Source organism: Heptranchias perlo, chromosome 12 (genome assembly GCF_035084215.1).
Source record: "Heptranchias perlo isolate sHepPer1 chromosome 12, sHepPer1.hap1, whole genome shotgun sequence".
Classification (NCBI taxonomy): Eukaryota; Metazoa; Chordata; class Chondrichthyes; order Hexanchiformes; family Hexanchidae; genus Heptranchias; species Heptranchias perlo.
Window position 1 is genome coordinate 6027925 of NC_090336.1, and position 14619 is coordinate 6042543.

Here is a 14619-nt window from a genome sequence, read left to right on the forward strand (position 1 = left end):
TTAACTGTTTTAAAATTGTGCATTGTAATTACTAGTAATGTAGCAAGTTCATTCAAAGCAACCCATCAACCAAAAAAGATTGCCTTTCTCCTGTTCCACCTTCCTCAGTCTTAGAAAGAAAGATTACCTGCTTATTATTCTATTATTCATTCTTTGAATGGAGAAAGCACCCTTCAACCATAGTGGCCGATTTCAACCCTACTCACCCAACGGAAACCAGGCGGCTGGGTAGTTAAAAACTTACCCGCTCAGATCCCGAACCTTTAGCGCCATTTTGGACTATAACATGCAGGGTTCTGCAATCGGCTGATGTACCTGATCTAATGAATTTATGCAAATCGGGGTCCTATTACATCATTTTAACTGGGGCCTGAGCAGAGAAGTGACTGCGGCTTTCCCGTTAGGCTGAAGCAGGTCTGAAGCTAGTATGCAGACAGAAGAAGCCCTCCAATATAAGTCTAATGCTTTCCTTTGTGGGACTAGGAGGATCAGTAATGCCCCTTCGGGCCCCATAAGAAAAGTTGCGTTCTCCCATGCCTTGGGTACCCTTCCTTCCTTCCTGCGAAACCTTCCCAAAACCTCCTCCCCGGGACTTACCTTCTTGTTGATGAGCATTCTCTTAGTGCATGTGGAAGACCGAACTTCCTCTCCTGCCCTTTTCATTTCAGACAGACAACTGAGCAGTGGCATGTAGATGAGGCCCGGGAGTTATAATACCTGGGCCTCAAACTTAGACCAGCAAATGCATTTTGGACTCACCCCGTTGCCCTGAAACCTGCTCGGGGTTAAAATCGACCCCATAGCTGTAAAGATCTGGCACCAGCCATGTAAATTAACAAGGAGATAAGGGCTACTTCTATTTTTGAGATTTTGGCATCATGACATTGGGGTTGATACCCACATAATTCCCCCACTGTATGAAAAGGCGAATTAGCTTCGCAGCACCAAATTGTTTTGCTCAGAATGGTATTCAAAAATGAAAGAGAAAATACTCTAAATATGCTCCCTAGCAGGGTCTGAGTGAATGGGAACATTGTATGTGGAGAATGTATTTCATTTGAAAAATAAAGATGTGACTATTCCAGTCATCCTCCATGCACTACTGCAAACTGACCAGTTTAGCACAAGGAGGAGGGATGCTATTGTAAAGGACAGAGTACTCCAGTCAATAGGACTGACCCACTAAAATTGGAGATTTCCATTTTCTTCGGTCTACTGAAGGCCATATCGCTAACATTCCAAGTTTCCCATCCTAGAATCCAATTGGGAGGGAGGGGAGGGGTGGAAATTTCCTTGTGACATAAATGAAGGCTTTATTTTATGTGATTTGAGATAGGTTAGATCTGTTTTTTTTTAAATGGTATCATGAAAAATGGGAAGGCTTTAAGTGAAGATCCCTTTGTTTTGTAGCATGGTCAGTCAGTAGGTGACCAATGCATGTATCTGGCCGCATGCAAGCAGACCTAGTCATCATTTTTAATAGGTTTTTCTTTGATTTTTCAATCCATATTCGCTACACAAGTGAATTCTTCTTGGTGATGGGTGTTTCATAATGTAATTTCCCTGGCAACATCATCTGAAGACATGGGGGGATAAATTGGGCCATATAGCACCCAGTTTCAGGCATCACACAACCACCTAAGGTCCCAAAATGATGTCCAAGATGCGCGCACACACTTCCAACGGGAAGTACGCTGGACACCATCTTGGAGAGAGGGTTAGTGCGCACACCTACCAAACACCGGCAACATTTAAAACAGGGAGATCATGATGTGGATCAGTGTGCTATGCTGATTTGAAACCCCTGCTGCAATTTTGGAACTCAACAGTGAAACCAATGCTATGTCTCTACCTCGCTCGGCAGAGCATGGCGCTAAACGGCGTGAAGGACGCCCCCGCTAGTGATATTTATGCCTCCTGCATAAACAAGCTTATCCAAAATTCTGCTGCATTTATCATATCCCACAACAAATCCATCTTACTCATCACCTCTGTGCTTGCTACATTGGCTCTTAGTCCACCAATGCCTCAATTTAAAATTCTTATCGTGTTCAAATCCCTTCATGGCCTAATCTCTCCCCATCTCTGTAACTTCCTCCAGCCCTACAACTCTCCAAAATTCTGCGTTTCTCCAACTCTAGCCTCTTCTGCTTCCACGACCCCCTTTGCCCCACCATTGGCGGCCGTGCCTTCAGCCGTCCAGGCCTTAAGCTCGGAATTCCCTCCCTAAACCCCTCCGCCCCTCCACCTCTTTCTTCTCCTTCAAGCACTTCTTTGGCCAATATCCTAATATCTCTTTCTTTGGCTCGGTGTCAATTTTTGTCTGATTGAATGCTGCTGCTTTCCTTGCATCCAGTGTTGCTACAGATTGCTGTGGGGAGGGTGGAGATTTGTAATCATTCAGTGGATTAGGGTGGAAAATGGGGTGAAGAAGCTGAGTGCTGAATCTTTTTGCCCCACCCACGATGTGACCAATCATTCGAACCTGTCGTGTGCAAATGCAATTTAAATGATGTTTTGATTTCCAAAGCTGGATTTCCCTCCCCACCACTTGTGTCCCACCTCAAAAAATCAATACCTGTATAAAAGGTGTTGTTGGTTGCTATGTGGCATCGGACATGCTATTAAAAGCCTCTTAGGAGAATGTACTTGGTTAAACTTTGCCGCTGAAGAATGTTTTTTAGCATTTTTGGAGGTGATAGTTGTACCATTGCTGCTGATGCAGGGGAGTTTTTTTTGAATCTTTAGCCACAAAGCACAGCACAAATATCATTTCCATTAGGGATCCTTTTAAACCTGTGCTTTGAAGAGAAAGAACTGTAGGGTGAAGAGGAGCAGCTCAGGCAGAGCAGACTCTATCTGAAATAACCAGTAACCACTGATACTGATGCCCATGTAATTACAGACATATCTCAACCGCTCCAATAGACAATGGGCCCGATATTACCATGGTGGCGGGTTCGCGGCGGTGGGATCGACTGGGCGCGTGGGTAACGCGCCCGGTGAAATCAGTCTGCTCCGCGCTCAATTACAGGATAATTGGAGCCACTTACTTTTGCTTCCGGGTTTCCCGCTGGTAAGCTGCGCGGCGGGCGGACTGCGCATGCGCAGTAAGGTCTGTCAGCTGGAGGAGCTCTATTTAAAGGGGCAGTCCACCAATGCTCCTCCTGCAGCAAACAACCAATGCTACACCATGGTGCACTCCAGAGGGAAGGCTGCCCCAACATTCTCAGACTCCTCACTCCAGCTGCTGCTGGATGGGGTGAGGAGGAGGAGGGAAACATTGTTCCCATCTGATGGGAGGAAGTGCCCTCCCTCCACCACCAGGAAGGCATGGTCGGAGGTGGCAGAGGAGGTCAGCAGCTGCGGCAACGTTGCACGAACCTGGGTCCAGTGCTGCAAGAGATTTAATGATCTAACCAGGTCAGGCAAAGTGAGTATACTTACGCATTCTCCCACACTCCGTTTTCCACATCACCTCCACCACCACACAACCCCTTCTGCACTGCCACCACAACGCTCTTGCACCACTCCTCACATCCACTCAACTATCATCCTCACCGTGCCTGCACATACTCACCGCCCCTGTCCCCATTCGAACACTACCACGCACCCCAATCCTCATACAATATCATGGCTATGTTGCACACGCACCCTCCCATGCATCTCCCTCACGCTCAACCCACCCACACCAATGCATGCAGCGTCTCACCGTGCAACCATCACTCAATCACGCCTCTGTGTTTTGCCTTGATAGGAGAAGAGATGCCAGAACGCCCGGGAGAGGGCACGGAACGGAGGGGGCCCGCCACACCAGGTGGTCCTAACGGACGCGGAGCTGCAGGCATTGGAGATCAGCCACACGCTGGAGTGCCTGTCCGTGGCGGATGCCGAGGCTGGGGTTGCACAAACGGCCGGTGACAGAAAGCTAACATTCAGCACTCATGATAGCGAATGATCTTAGCATCACTTGGCATCTGCAGCACCTCAACATCTGTCCACAAGCCTAATATTGCTTTCTGTTCTCTTGCAGGGCCGTCTGCGAGCACCGTGAGCATGGAGGGCAATTCCGCAGAGGACCTGCCGGTTCTGAGGGTCCATCGTCACATCTGAGCCATGCATCCACCAGCGCAGATACACACACCTCGGTGGGTCCCCATCCTCACTTAGTTGGGCTTGCACATGGTGAGTCACCACGCAAATGTGAGCATGAGCAGACCCTGGTGGCAGGGGCAGCCGTGGAGAGTCCGCGTCGGTGGGAGCACTCTTCTCCAGGCTCTGCTCAGCTGGACCCAGTGAGAACAGGGGAGGGGTGGGGTGATGGAGAGATTAGGGGAGAGGAGGATGGTAAGGGAGAGGAGAGAGATAAAATGAAAGGGGAGAGGATTAGAGATGGAGCAGGAGGAGGGTAGAGGGAGAGAAGAAGGTGAGGTGGAGAAGGAGAGAAGCAATTTCATGATCAGTGTAATATAAGTAACATTCATATTTTGAACCTCCTAACAGCACCAGCATTAGCATTAAAATATGAAAACCTTAATGGATGTCCCTGGCAGTTATATTCCACTGCATATGGGAAATGTGGTAGATTCAATCAAAGGGCCTGTCAACCACTGCTGAGGGAAGACTCAGCTGAGGAAAAAGAAGGACCTCTGGTGTGGAAAGTAGATTTATTTGACCAAATATGCCAGAGAAAGAGAAAATTAGAGAAAGGGATGAAGTATTTATTGGAAGTGGGGTGGGAAGAATCCAAATAGCTTGTAATAAATACCTATGGAAAGCCTATTGCCAAAGGTGGAGAGAGAGAAAGCCAGAAAAAGAAGGGAACAGATGGACCAGACAAAGGTAAAGAATGGATGAGAATTGGAAACATATTTGGAGTGCTATAATTTTTAATCAGCAAAACAGCCAAGTTCTTATCAAATGTTATGATTCTTTCAAGTAACTTGACTGCAGAATATTCCAATATTTCAGATGTTGTCATCATTCTTAAAAATATAAGCTTGTGCACACACTCAACATTAATTCAGGATGTTAACAATTGATTATTTTCAGTTTATTTAATTTAATTGAGTGATGAAGAGTGAATAGAGATCCAACAAATCTCAGCCAAACATTGCCTAAGAGAACTGAGAGGCCAGCTGGAATCCCTGTGCTTTTCTTGAGATTTAAAGGGTCAAATCAACTTCTGCATAAGTCTCGCCTCCGTTTCACTGGCGAGTTTGAGAAGCCATAAGAACCCCATGTAGGTAAGGTAAAATTAGTTTCAGGTTCAGAATCCACAAAAAATTACCTACCTTAAGTATTTCATGTAGGTAAATTACCCCTTTAACGATCCGCCTGCCGGCATTAATAGGGGACACAACTTCTTGGTTCCAGATGTGCGCGCTCATCCAAACATGCCTGGGTTAAACCCGGAAGTGGCCAAGTTGGAACCGGGTTGCAGTCCCGCTGATGAAATCAACAATTTTTACTGCCCACCTGCCCCCAGCCCACCCGTTATTGGGAGTTAAAATTACCCCCAATGTACCTGTGGTACGGTCACCATCTGAATCCTCTGCTGCAGAAATAGTGTGTGAGCTCGCTCTCCAGCGAGCTGGGGCCTGTGGTATCCTTTCCCCCCGCCCTTGGTCCTGCGCACTTGTGCCCAGTGTCTTACCACGTGTAGATCCCTCCTCTATCCTAGCCTCTAAAGTACGCGCAGTGTCAATCTCTGAGCTGGTGGCTGTGAGTGTAAGATCGAGTGAGGGTGGATCTTCATTATCACTGTCTTCTTCCTCTGCCTCCTCTGACTGAGAAGGTTCCAGTTCTTGGGATCTGAAATGACAAAGGGACAAGGGTTCGATTGTGGTGACAGGAGAGGAGAAAGTAAGAAGTGTGTGCTTACACCATCTGCAGCATATGAGTCAGAAAAGATTGTGGGATAAGGGAACAGTGGGAAGAGAGAAGGAGGATTAGGTATGCAGAGACCCTCATCATCGATCCCTCCAGCCCCGTCAGTGGCCACGGCTTCAGCAATGCCCCTTCCCCTGATGACCAGCATTGTCTCCACCATGGGGTTTAAAACATGTCAATGCGCTTGTCCTCCTCCAGCTCTTTCTTGCTGCCTCCTGTTTTGCGCCACCTTCTCCTGCAAGAAGGAGGGAAGTGTATCAGTGAGTGTCCTGCAAGATGTTTGGGTGATGTGGCTGTCATGGTTGAATAGCTTTCAATGTGTGTGAGTTGTAAGTGTGAAGCTTGTAACAGTACTAAGTGTGTGAGGGTGAGGTAAACCATATGAATTGAAGGATTAAGTACTGATTGAAAGAGATTGCTGGTAGGTGGGTGATGGGAGTGTAGTGAATTGAGGAGTGGATGAGGTTAGTAGTGCAGTTGGTAGGATAAACCATTTGAAGATTGAACTTACTTACTCATCTTGACAACTCGTGTTAAATCATTGAACTTCTTCCTGCACTGCGCCATGCTATACTCCTGGCATTGACCGCTGCTACTTCCTCCCACTGCCTCCTAAGCATAGGTCTGGAGGGCCTCCTGCCCCCTCCCCTGACTGCGGATACATGATGTCCCTCCTTCTCTCCATCTCTTGCACCAAGGCCACCAGTCCATTATCAGAAAACCTTGGTGTATGCTCTCACGCATGTTAGGCCGTCCTTCAATATATTACAGCACAGATTCAGTTCACAAAGGTCACCCACCACTTCTTGCAGCCACAATTCACCTCCCTTTTAAGAGGTGCAGGCTGCCTTTAAGTAGCTTTAGCCACTTGCGATATGCGGCCCCCTGCTGATGCGTGCAGCCAATCAACAGCGCAGGTAGCTGATTATCTAATTTAACCCCCATTCTGTATCAGTACTAACTTAAACTATTCACTTAAATCTCTGATACATGCTCCATAGAGAAACCGACCTTTTTACATACAAATTAATGGAACAACTAGGATAGGACACACTGATATTTATCAGAGGGATTGGAATTGGTGTAGAGGACATAGAATTTGAAATTACAAAATTCAGGGATGTTTCTTCTGAGTTAACACTCAAATTGGAACATGTGAGGGCTAAGTATACATAGTCAGAATTACCCATAAGATGACTAACAGTAAAAGGAGATCTGAAGGAGCTTTTAAGTCCTGGGGATAATTTCTTAGCATATGGTAAGAAATGGAGAATAATTGCCTTTAAAATGTTGCTTGCTGTGCAATATGTTATGATTTTCTTTGTCTGTATTATGATGTGCATTATTAAATGGATGAAGTGAAGGCTGCTGGAATGGATGGATAAAGGTCAGAACATGATATTAAAAGATAATGTATGCAGACCTGAGAAATTCTTTCATGCTCGCAAGGGTGGGGACGGGCTGCGGGGATGCGGTTAGGAATGCTAGTGGGAAAGATTGTATTTAAGAATCCATTCTGACATCTGGAAAATGTCCAAACATCAGCCCAAATCTCCAAGGCCCCTTCATGGCCAGTAGAAGAAGCATAAAGATAGTTGTTTTTTTAATTGCATAGTTTTGACCTTCTGGTAGATAAATCTATATGTTTGATGACTATGGCTTAGAAATATGACCGCGCAGCACTCATTCTTTGGGTGCGAAACAGCCTCCTATGCCTCCAATATAGCGGGCAGGAAGCACACACTCATTACGGGTAGGAAGTGCGCCATCTGCCATATTGGTGTAGGCAAAAAAATAGGTGGACAGGGCTCACACCTGTAAACCCATGACCTCTACTGACCTCTACCATCTAGAAGGACAAAGGCAGCAGGCACATGGGAACAACACCACCTGCACGTTCCCCTCCAAGTAACACATCATCCCGACTTGGAAATATATCGCCGTTCCTTCATCGTCGCTGGGTCAAAATCCTGGAACTCCCTTCCTAACAGCACTGTGGGAGAACCTTCACCACACGGACTGCAGCGATTCAAGAAGGTGGCTCACCACCACTTTCTCAAGGGCAATTAGGGATGGGCAATAAATGCTGGCCTTGCCAGCGATGCACACATCCCATGAACGAACAAAAACAAAGATCCTTTGCATATTCAAATAAGATGCCTTACACCTGTTTGAAGTCCCCTCTGCATTACTGGTTTGCTCTGAGGCAGTGCTGACTGCATTCAGGTGAACCAGGTCTACATACGGCCTAACAAGCGATCCTTAAAGGAACTGTTGAAGGCTGCAACCAGCAAGGTAAATGTTTAAAATATACTTACCTGAACGTGGTGAGTAAATGCACCTCTTGGCCTCACATTAAAACCACTGCTGATCACCACTCTCCTCCCCGCTCCCCCCCACCCCGCAATGCAACCTCGGGTTCCTCTCCAGATCACTAAACTCCCCCACCCTGATTGCCGTCAACCGCTACCCACCATTCCCAATCACCTTCACCCCTTCTTCCGGCAGATACCCTCCTCCCTGCCACAGCTACCCTCCCGCCCGATCGCCCTCCCTCCCTCACGACCCTACCACCCCCCTTCCCAGTCCCCTATAACAACTGGAGTCACAGCGGTCGTATCTTTGAGTCCTACATGTCTCCGTTTTACATCTCTCCTGATTTTTATTTCCATTGGGTGAAAAATCAGGGCAAAGAAAGATGAAAGAGGGCATGAGATGCTATTGAGAAGATCACACTGACAGATCAAGGGACAGGAAGAGATCAGAGCAGAGGAAGAGAGGTTGAGAAAGGAAAAAGAGAGATGCATGGGACAGAGGAAGAGAGAGCAGATAGGACAGAATGGGAAAAACACAAAAATCATGGGCAGAGGACACATTGTGCACAATGCCGTGAAAGATAGGCCTGAGAATCCATGCCATTTTGGTGTTTTTATAGTGATAAATCAGGGCAAACCATTTTTCAGACCAGCAAATTGAGGTGGAAGCCATTTGTATTGGATAGTTAGTTTCTTTTGTAGACGTGATCTAGAGTCCTGATTGGTATGTTGCTTCCCACGTGCAAGGGCTCGGGACATCACTGAGCAGGCAGAGGCCGAGGTTCATGTGGGAAAAATGACATAGATAGGAGTAGGTACAAGGTTCTGTGAAGGGATTTCAAGAGTTATATTCTATATTACGGAGCAGAACTTCCAGCGTAGTAATCTCTGGATTACTCCCAGTGCCACGTGCTAGACTAGACAGGGAGAGAAGGATTAGGATTGTCAACACATAAATGGAAGGATGGTGTAGGTAGAGGAGGGTTCAGATTCCTGGGACTCTGGAAAAAATTTTGTGACCAGGGAGAGCTGTATTGACAGGAAGACCTTGAGAGGCACCCGTGTCCTTGCAGAAAGGGTAAATAGGGCAGTGGGGAAAGATTTAAATTAGTTAGGGGGGTGGGAGGGGAAAATCCACAGGATAAGTCAAAAGTGTGAGAAAAAGATCAGTAGGACATACAGGCAGGGTGGGAACAGTTACCCAAATAAGAGCTCTATACATGAATCCATGTAACGTAAGAAATAAAACAAATGAATTAGAAGCACAAATTCAGTTTAAAGGTTGTGCTGTAGTAGCCATTACAGAGACCTGGGTACAAGCTGGGCATAATTGGGAGCTAAACATTCCGGGCTATAGGATCTTCTCAAAAGACAGGGAAATTGGGAAAGGAGTGGGATAGCGATATTGATAAAAGATACAATTACAGCAGAAAGATGGGATTTTAGTAAGGGTGATCAGGCGGTGGCAGTACAGCTAAGTAACAGCAAAGAATGCAAGACTGGTAGAAGTTGTCTACAGACCTCCTCATAATAGTGATGTAATGGTGGGATGTGTAAATGTAGCAAAGGGAAGAATGTAGCAAAAACAATGTGGATACAATGGGAGATTTTAATGTTCACATAGACTGCGAGAAGCAGAAGAGCTTAATTAGTAAAGATAATGAATTTTTAGAATGTATTGTCTGGAAGTTTTCTACAGTTTTCTAGAATAATGGACTAAAAATTGGCCACGACCCTTTTTTGGCATGTGGTGGGGGAGGGGGGGGGGAATAGTTTGCTCCACCCCTACCCCATGCCCGAATGTTGAGGGCTGAGGTTCTCCAGCTATTGGACATCATTTCAATGTTGTCGGTGAAGTGTCAAGTGCCCGCTGGTGAAGAGGAATCCAAGTTGCAGTAGTACTGGCCCTCAAAAAAGTGTTGTCAGGGATCAAGGCCTGGGTCAGGGGTCATGGGAATAAGTGTCGGGGGTCAGGGATCATGTCAGGAGCAGAGGAGAGATCGGGCCCGGGGACTGCGGGGGTTGGGTCAGGGGTCAGGGATCACGGGGGTTGGGTCAAGAGCAGAGGTAAGATTGGGGCCGAGGATCGGGTCAGGGGTCAGGGATCATGGGAGTTGGGTCAGGAGCAGAGGGGACATCGGGGCCAGGGATCGCGTTGGAAGTGGCGGCAATGGAGTGGGGGGGGAGTCAAGAGCGGCGATCGGGTCCTTTAATGTGGGATCGGGAGGAGCATTCCTGCTTTGTTGCAGCCTATCCCTGGGGCTGATTTCCCTGAATGCAGCCGGCGGCTAACCAATGTTGAAGTGGAGGCCTCAAAGAGGTATTAGGCCCCTTATTTGCACATGAAAAGGGCCTAACGCTTGCTTCAGGCTTGGGTAGAGGACGCCTCTTGTTTGTCCTTACCCAACATGGCGGGTGGCTCAATTCCAGCCGGAAATGTGTGAATGCTTCCTGCCTGTCATATTGAGCCTTGGTAGTCCAAGCAGTACCAGAAAAATGGGCCTAATTTCTAGGTCAATGTATTTTAGGAAACAAACCATACTCGATTTAGTGATGAGTAACGAACCAGAATTGGCTAACAATCTGATTCTAAGGGAACATTTTACGAATCGTAACCATATGACTGAATTTGATTTTAGGTTGGAGAGGGAAAGGGGAGAATCACAAACTAAGGGTTTTAAATGTAAGTAGTGCAAACTTCGAAGGGATGAGAGATGAAATGACCACAGAAACTGGCTGAAGTGTCTACCTCAAAAAGCTGTGGATACTGGGTCAATTGCAATTTTCAAGACTAGGATCGATAGATGTTTGTTGGGCAAAGGTATCAAGGGATATGGACAAAAGGCGTGTAAATTGAGTTGAGGTACAGATTAGCCTCGATCTAAATGAATGGCGGAACAGATTTGAGCGGCTGAATGGCCTACTCCTGTTCCCATGCCAGTTGTTTGTCCCAAAATCGATCCCCGAGTTTTCAAACACGATTTGGCCCTCCCAGCGATCCGCCCATCCAAGTGTCCAGCCAACTAATGAAAATATATGTAAATGAGGCCAGTATCACAGTAGTCCCCAATTTCCTAGTTTTATGCTTGCAATGCACTAGGAGGAAATTAGAATGAGAAAAATAAGCCTAGAAATTCGGCCGCATGGTGGACAAGAAGAGTGGGCCTGTTTCCAGGCGGAAGTATGCTCCCCGCCATATTGGATAAGGTGGATGTGGTAGTAGCATCAGGAGCACATGTCTAGACTACTTAAACGGAAGAATAATTTATTTAAATTAGGGTCCTGCTCATCTTGAAGGACCTATTTTCAATATTCGTATGCCCCAGTGCTTCACTCGCCACGTGCTGAACTCACACAGCACAAAACGGTGCTAACCGGCAGGAAGGTCCCCTCACCAGCGCTATTCAAAGGGATGACACGGTGCTTACAGATTAGTTGCTAGTTTCTCATTTCAGGCTGCTGGTTAACTTCTAGATGTTTTTTGGTGTGCTTTATCACTCTGGAAAGTCTAAACAGAGCAAGATTTTGCTAGTCTTGCATGTTTTTTGGCTGCTTCATAGATAGTTTGGCTGCAGCTATGGCCCTGCCTTGCATCTTCATCAATTGAAAGGAATTCCACTCCCTTAAAGTACAGCTGGCTTTACGACCACAGGCAAAGCATCATGCAGGTCTGCGCCCGCTATCCTGGCAGCAGTCATGATTCTTTCATCCTGCGTCAGTCCTCTGTGCCGCCTTTATTCCAACCAGGCTGTCAAGTTATGGGTGACAAGTGTTATCCCCTCCAGATGTGGTTCATAACTTCTGTCAGGAACCCGTGCACAGCTGCAGATCTGGCCTACAATGAGAGCCATGTTGCCATAAAGAACATCATTAGGCAAAAATTGACGTGTTCAAGCAATGCTTCTGCTGCCTGGACCGTTCGGGAGGAGCTATGAAGTACATCCCTGAGTGTGTATCTAGATTTGTGGTCGACTGTTCCATGCTGCATGACTTCGCCATCATGAGGGACGAGCCTTTAGTACCACCTGGGTAGCAACAAGTGCAGGAGGAGGAGCAGGAGCAGGAAGTGGGAGAGGTGCAGAAAGAGAGGAGGAACAGGAAGAGGAGAGGAGTGACCATCAGTGTCCCTCTATGCCAGAGCTCTCAGAGACAAGCTCATCGAGGAGTGCTTCACTGTAAGAATTCTGGGAATTGCACCTTTTCCCTGAATATGTAAAACTTTGGCCATTGACCAAAAATCCTAAGATGGAAGGATAGGTAAGAGGTCACCAGACGAATCAACAACACACACAGTGGAATGTGGGAGAATTACTGTTTCAGACATGTTTCTGTTTTAATGCAAAACCTACAGCTGGTGGTCAACGATCAGAAAGGCAGTAGGCCATTGAAAGAGGCAACTACTCCAGACATGATGGAGCCATGTCTTTGTTTTAAAGCAAAACCAATCAACACCCAGGACATTGGATGAAAAGGAAGCCTTGTATGGCAAGTGCTCCTCAAATCGGAATGAACAATGGCCCATCGAGAAAAGCAATTGCAACATGATGAGAGACCACCAAAAGCCATCAAAGATTCTTAAGGATTTTGTAAGAACTGTTTAAACAGGCATGGAAGTGCCTCATTTAAGTGACAAAGACCATTGTAAGAGAGGGATACATAAGTGGAAACTCGAAACCCCTCTCTCTCTTGTTCTCTCTCTCTCTTGTTTGGCAGTCTTGCTTTTGCTCCTCTTGTTCTGTCTCTCTCTTGTTTGGCAGTCTTGCTTTTGCTCCTCTTGTTCTGCCTCTCTCTTGTTTTGCAGCCTTACTTTTGCTGTCTCTGGTACTTCTTAGCTCTCATCTCTTTTCCAGCTCTCTCTCTCTCTCTCTCTTCCCCTTAGTTCCTGATCAGTTTTTTTCACCCGAACTCTCCAGGGAGGAGAGCAGCTTCCAGCGAAACCAACGAACCCTATGTGAGAGAACCGGTCAGCCAAACCTGCAAGTGCAAAGGATTGGTGAGCCTCGACCATACATGTGTGTGTGTGATAGGTGTCTCCAGAGTCCCTACCAACCTCTTAGTTTAGCGGGATAAAGTACTGTAGTGGGTGTGTGTAACTCAATGTACTGTGTAGGACCGTTTTTATCGTTATTTTCTTTGTGTTGACGGTATAATAAAACTAACATTCCAATTCAATTCAAACACTGAGTTTGTGGGTTCTCTGTGCTATTCGGCTACGTGATCCATCACCGGGTACGTTAGCATAAGTCCCATTTTCCTGAACCCCCCGATCCGTGAGGTATAAGTGTTTCTTGGCTAAACCGGGGACCAGATATCTGCACCGATCAATAGGGTGAGAACAACCCCAAAAACACCCTTCATCACCAAAATCAGCCCTCCCAGCCCCAATACACCGACAGTCCCACGATCCTTACCACATTCCTTACAACCATCATCTGATTGCCTTACTGCAGTTCAGATTTAAGGGTCTTCCCCTTATTTCACTACAAATATAAACATCAACATCGAATCCAGAACAAAATACAAATTTATCAATCAACTCAATTACATCTCTGCCTAATAATTAATAAATGTAAACAATCTTACAACACCAAGTTATAGTCCAACAATTTTATTTGAAAATCACAAGCTTTTGGAGGCTTCCTCCTTTGTCAGGTGAATGTCAGGAAATCCTTGAACCTTTCGCATTTATATTCAGAGAACAATACCTGGTGATTACAGATAATCTTTCCAACTGCCCATTGTCAAGGCAATCAAAGTGTTCAGACAGAGAGGTGTTACCTACAGGACCACCGAATATACAAACGGCCAGAACACAAAACAGAGAGAGAGGGAGAAACATCCAAAAGGAAGAGAAAGACTGAAAATGACCCGTTGAATTAAAAACAGATAACTTTTATTCGCTGGTGGGGTTACGTGTAACGCGACATGAACCCAAGATCCCGGTTGAGGCCGTCCTCATGGGTGCGGAACTTGGCTATCAATTTCTGCTCGACGATTTTGCGTTGTCGTGTGTCTCGAAGGCCGCCTTGGAGTACGCTTACCCGAAGATCGGTGGCTGAATGTCCTTGACTGCTGAAGTGTTCCCCGACTGGGAGGGAACCCCCCTGTCTGGCGATTGTTGCGCGGTGTCCGTTCATCCGTTGTCGCAGTGTCTGCATGGTCTCGCCAATGTACCATGCTCCGGGGCATCCTTTCCTCTCTCTCTCTGTTTTGTGTTCTGGCCGTTTGTATATTCGGTGGTCCTGTAGGTAACACCTCTCTGTTTGAACACTTTGATTGCCTTGACAACGGGCAGTTGGAATGATTATCTGTAATCACCAGGTATTGTTCTCTGAATATAAATGCGAAAGGTTCAAGGATTTCCTGACATTCACCTGACGAAGGAGGAAGCCTCCGAAAGCTTGTGATTTTC

At 46.5% G+C, this 14619-nt stretch overlaps 1 protein-coding gene across 1 annotated transcript in view; it reads right to left on the reverse strand.

Annotated features, from left to right (window-relative positions):
• LOC137328125 (low choriolytic enzyme-like) overlaps window positions 1–14619 on the reverse strand; it is a 193366-nt gene that overhangs the window by 60696 nt on the left and 118051 nt on the right. Inside the window, exons 9-10 of the mRNA XM_067994304.1 lie at window positions 5657–5814; window positions 598–655 (exon numbers count right to left, since the gene is read on the reverse strand). Coding sequence (XP_067850405.1) covers window positions 598–655; window positions 5657–5814 — 216 coding nt within the window. The remainder of the gene's footprint in view (window positions 1–597; window positions 656–5656; window positions 5815–14619) is intronic.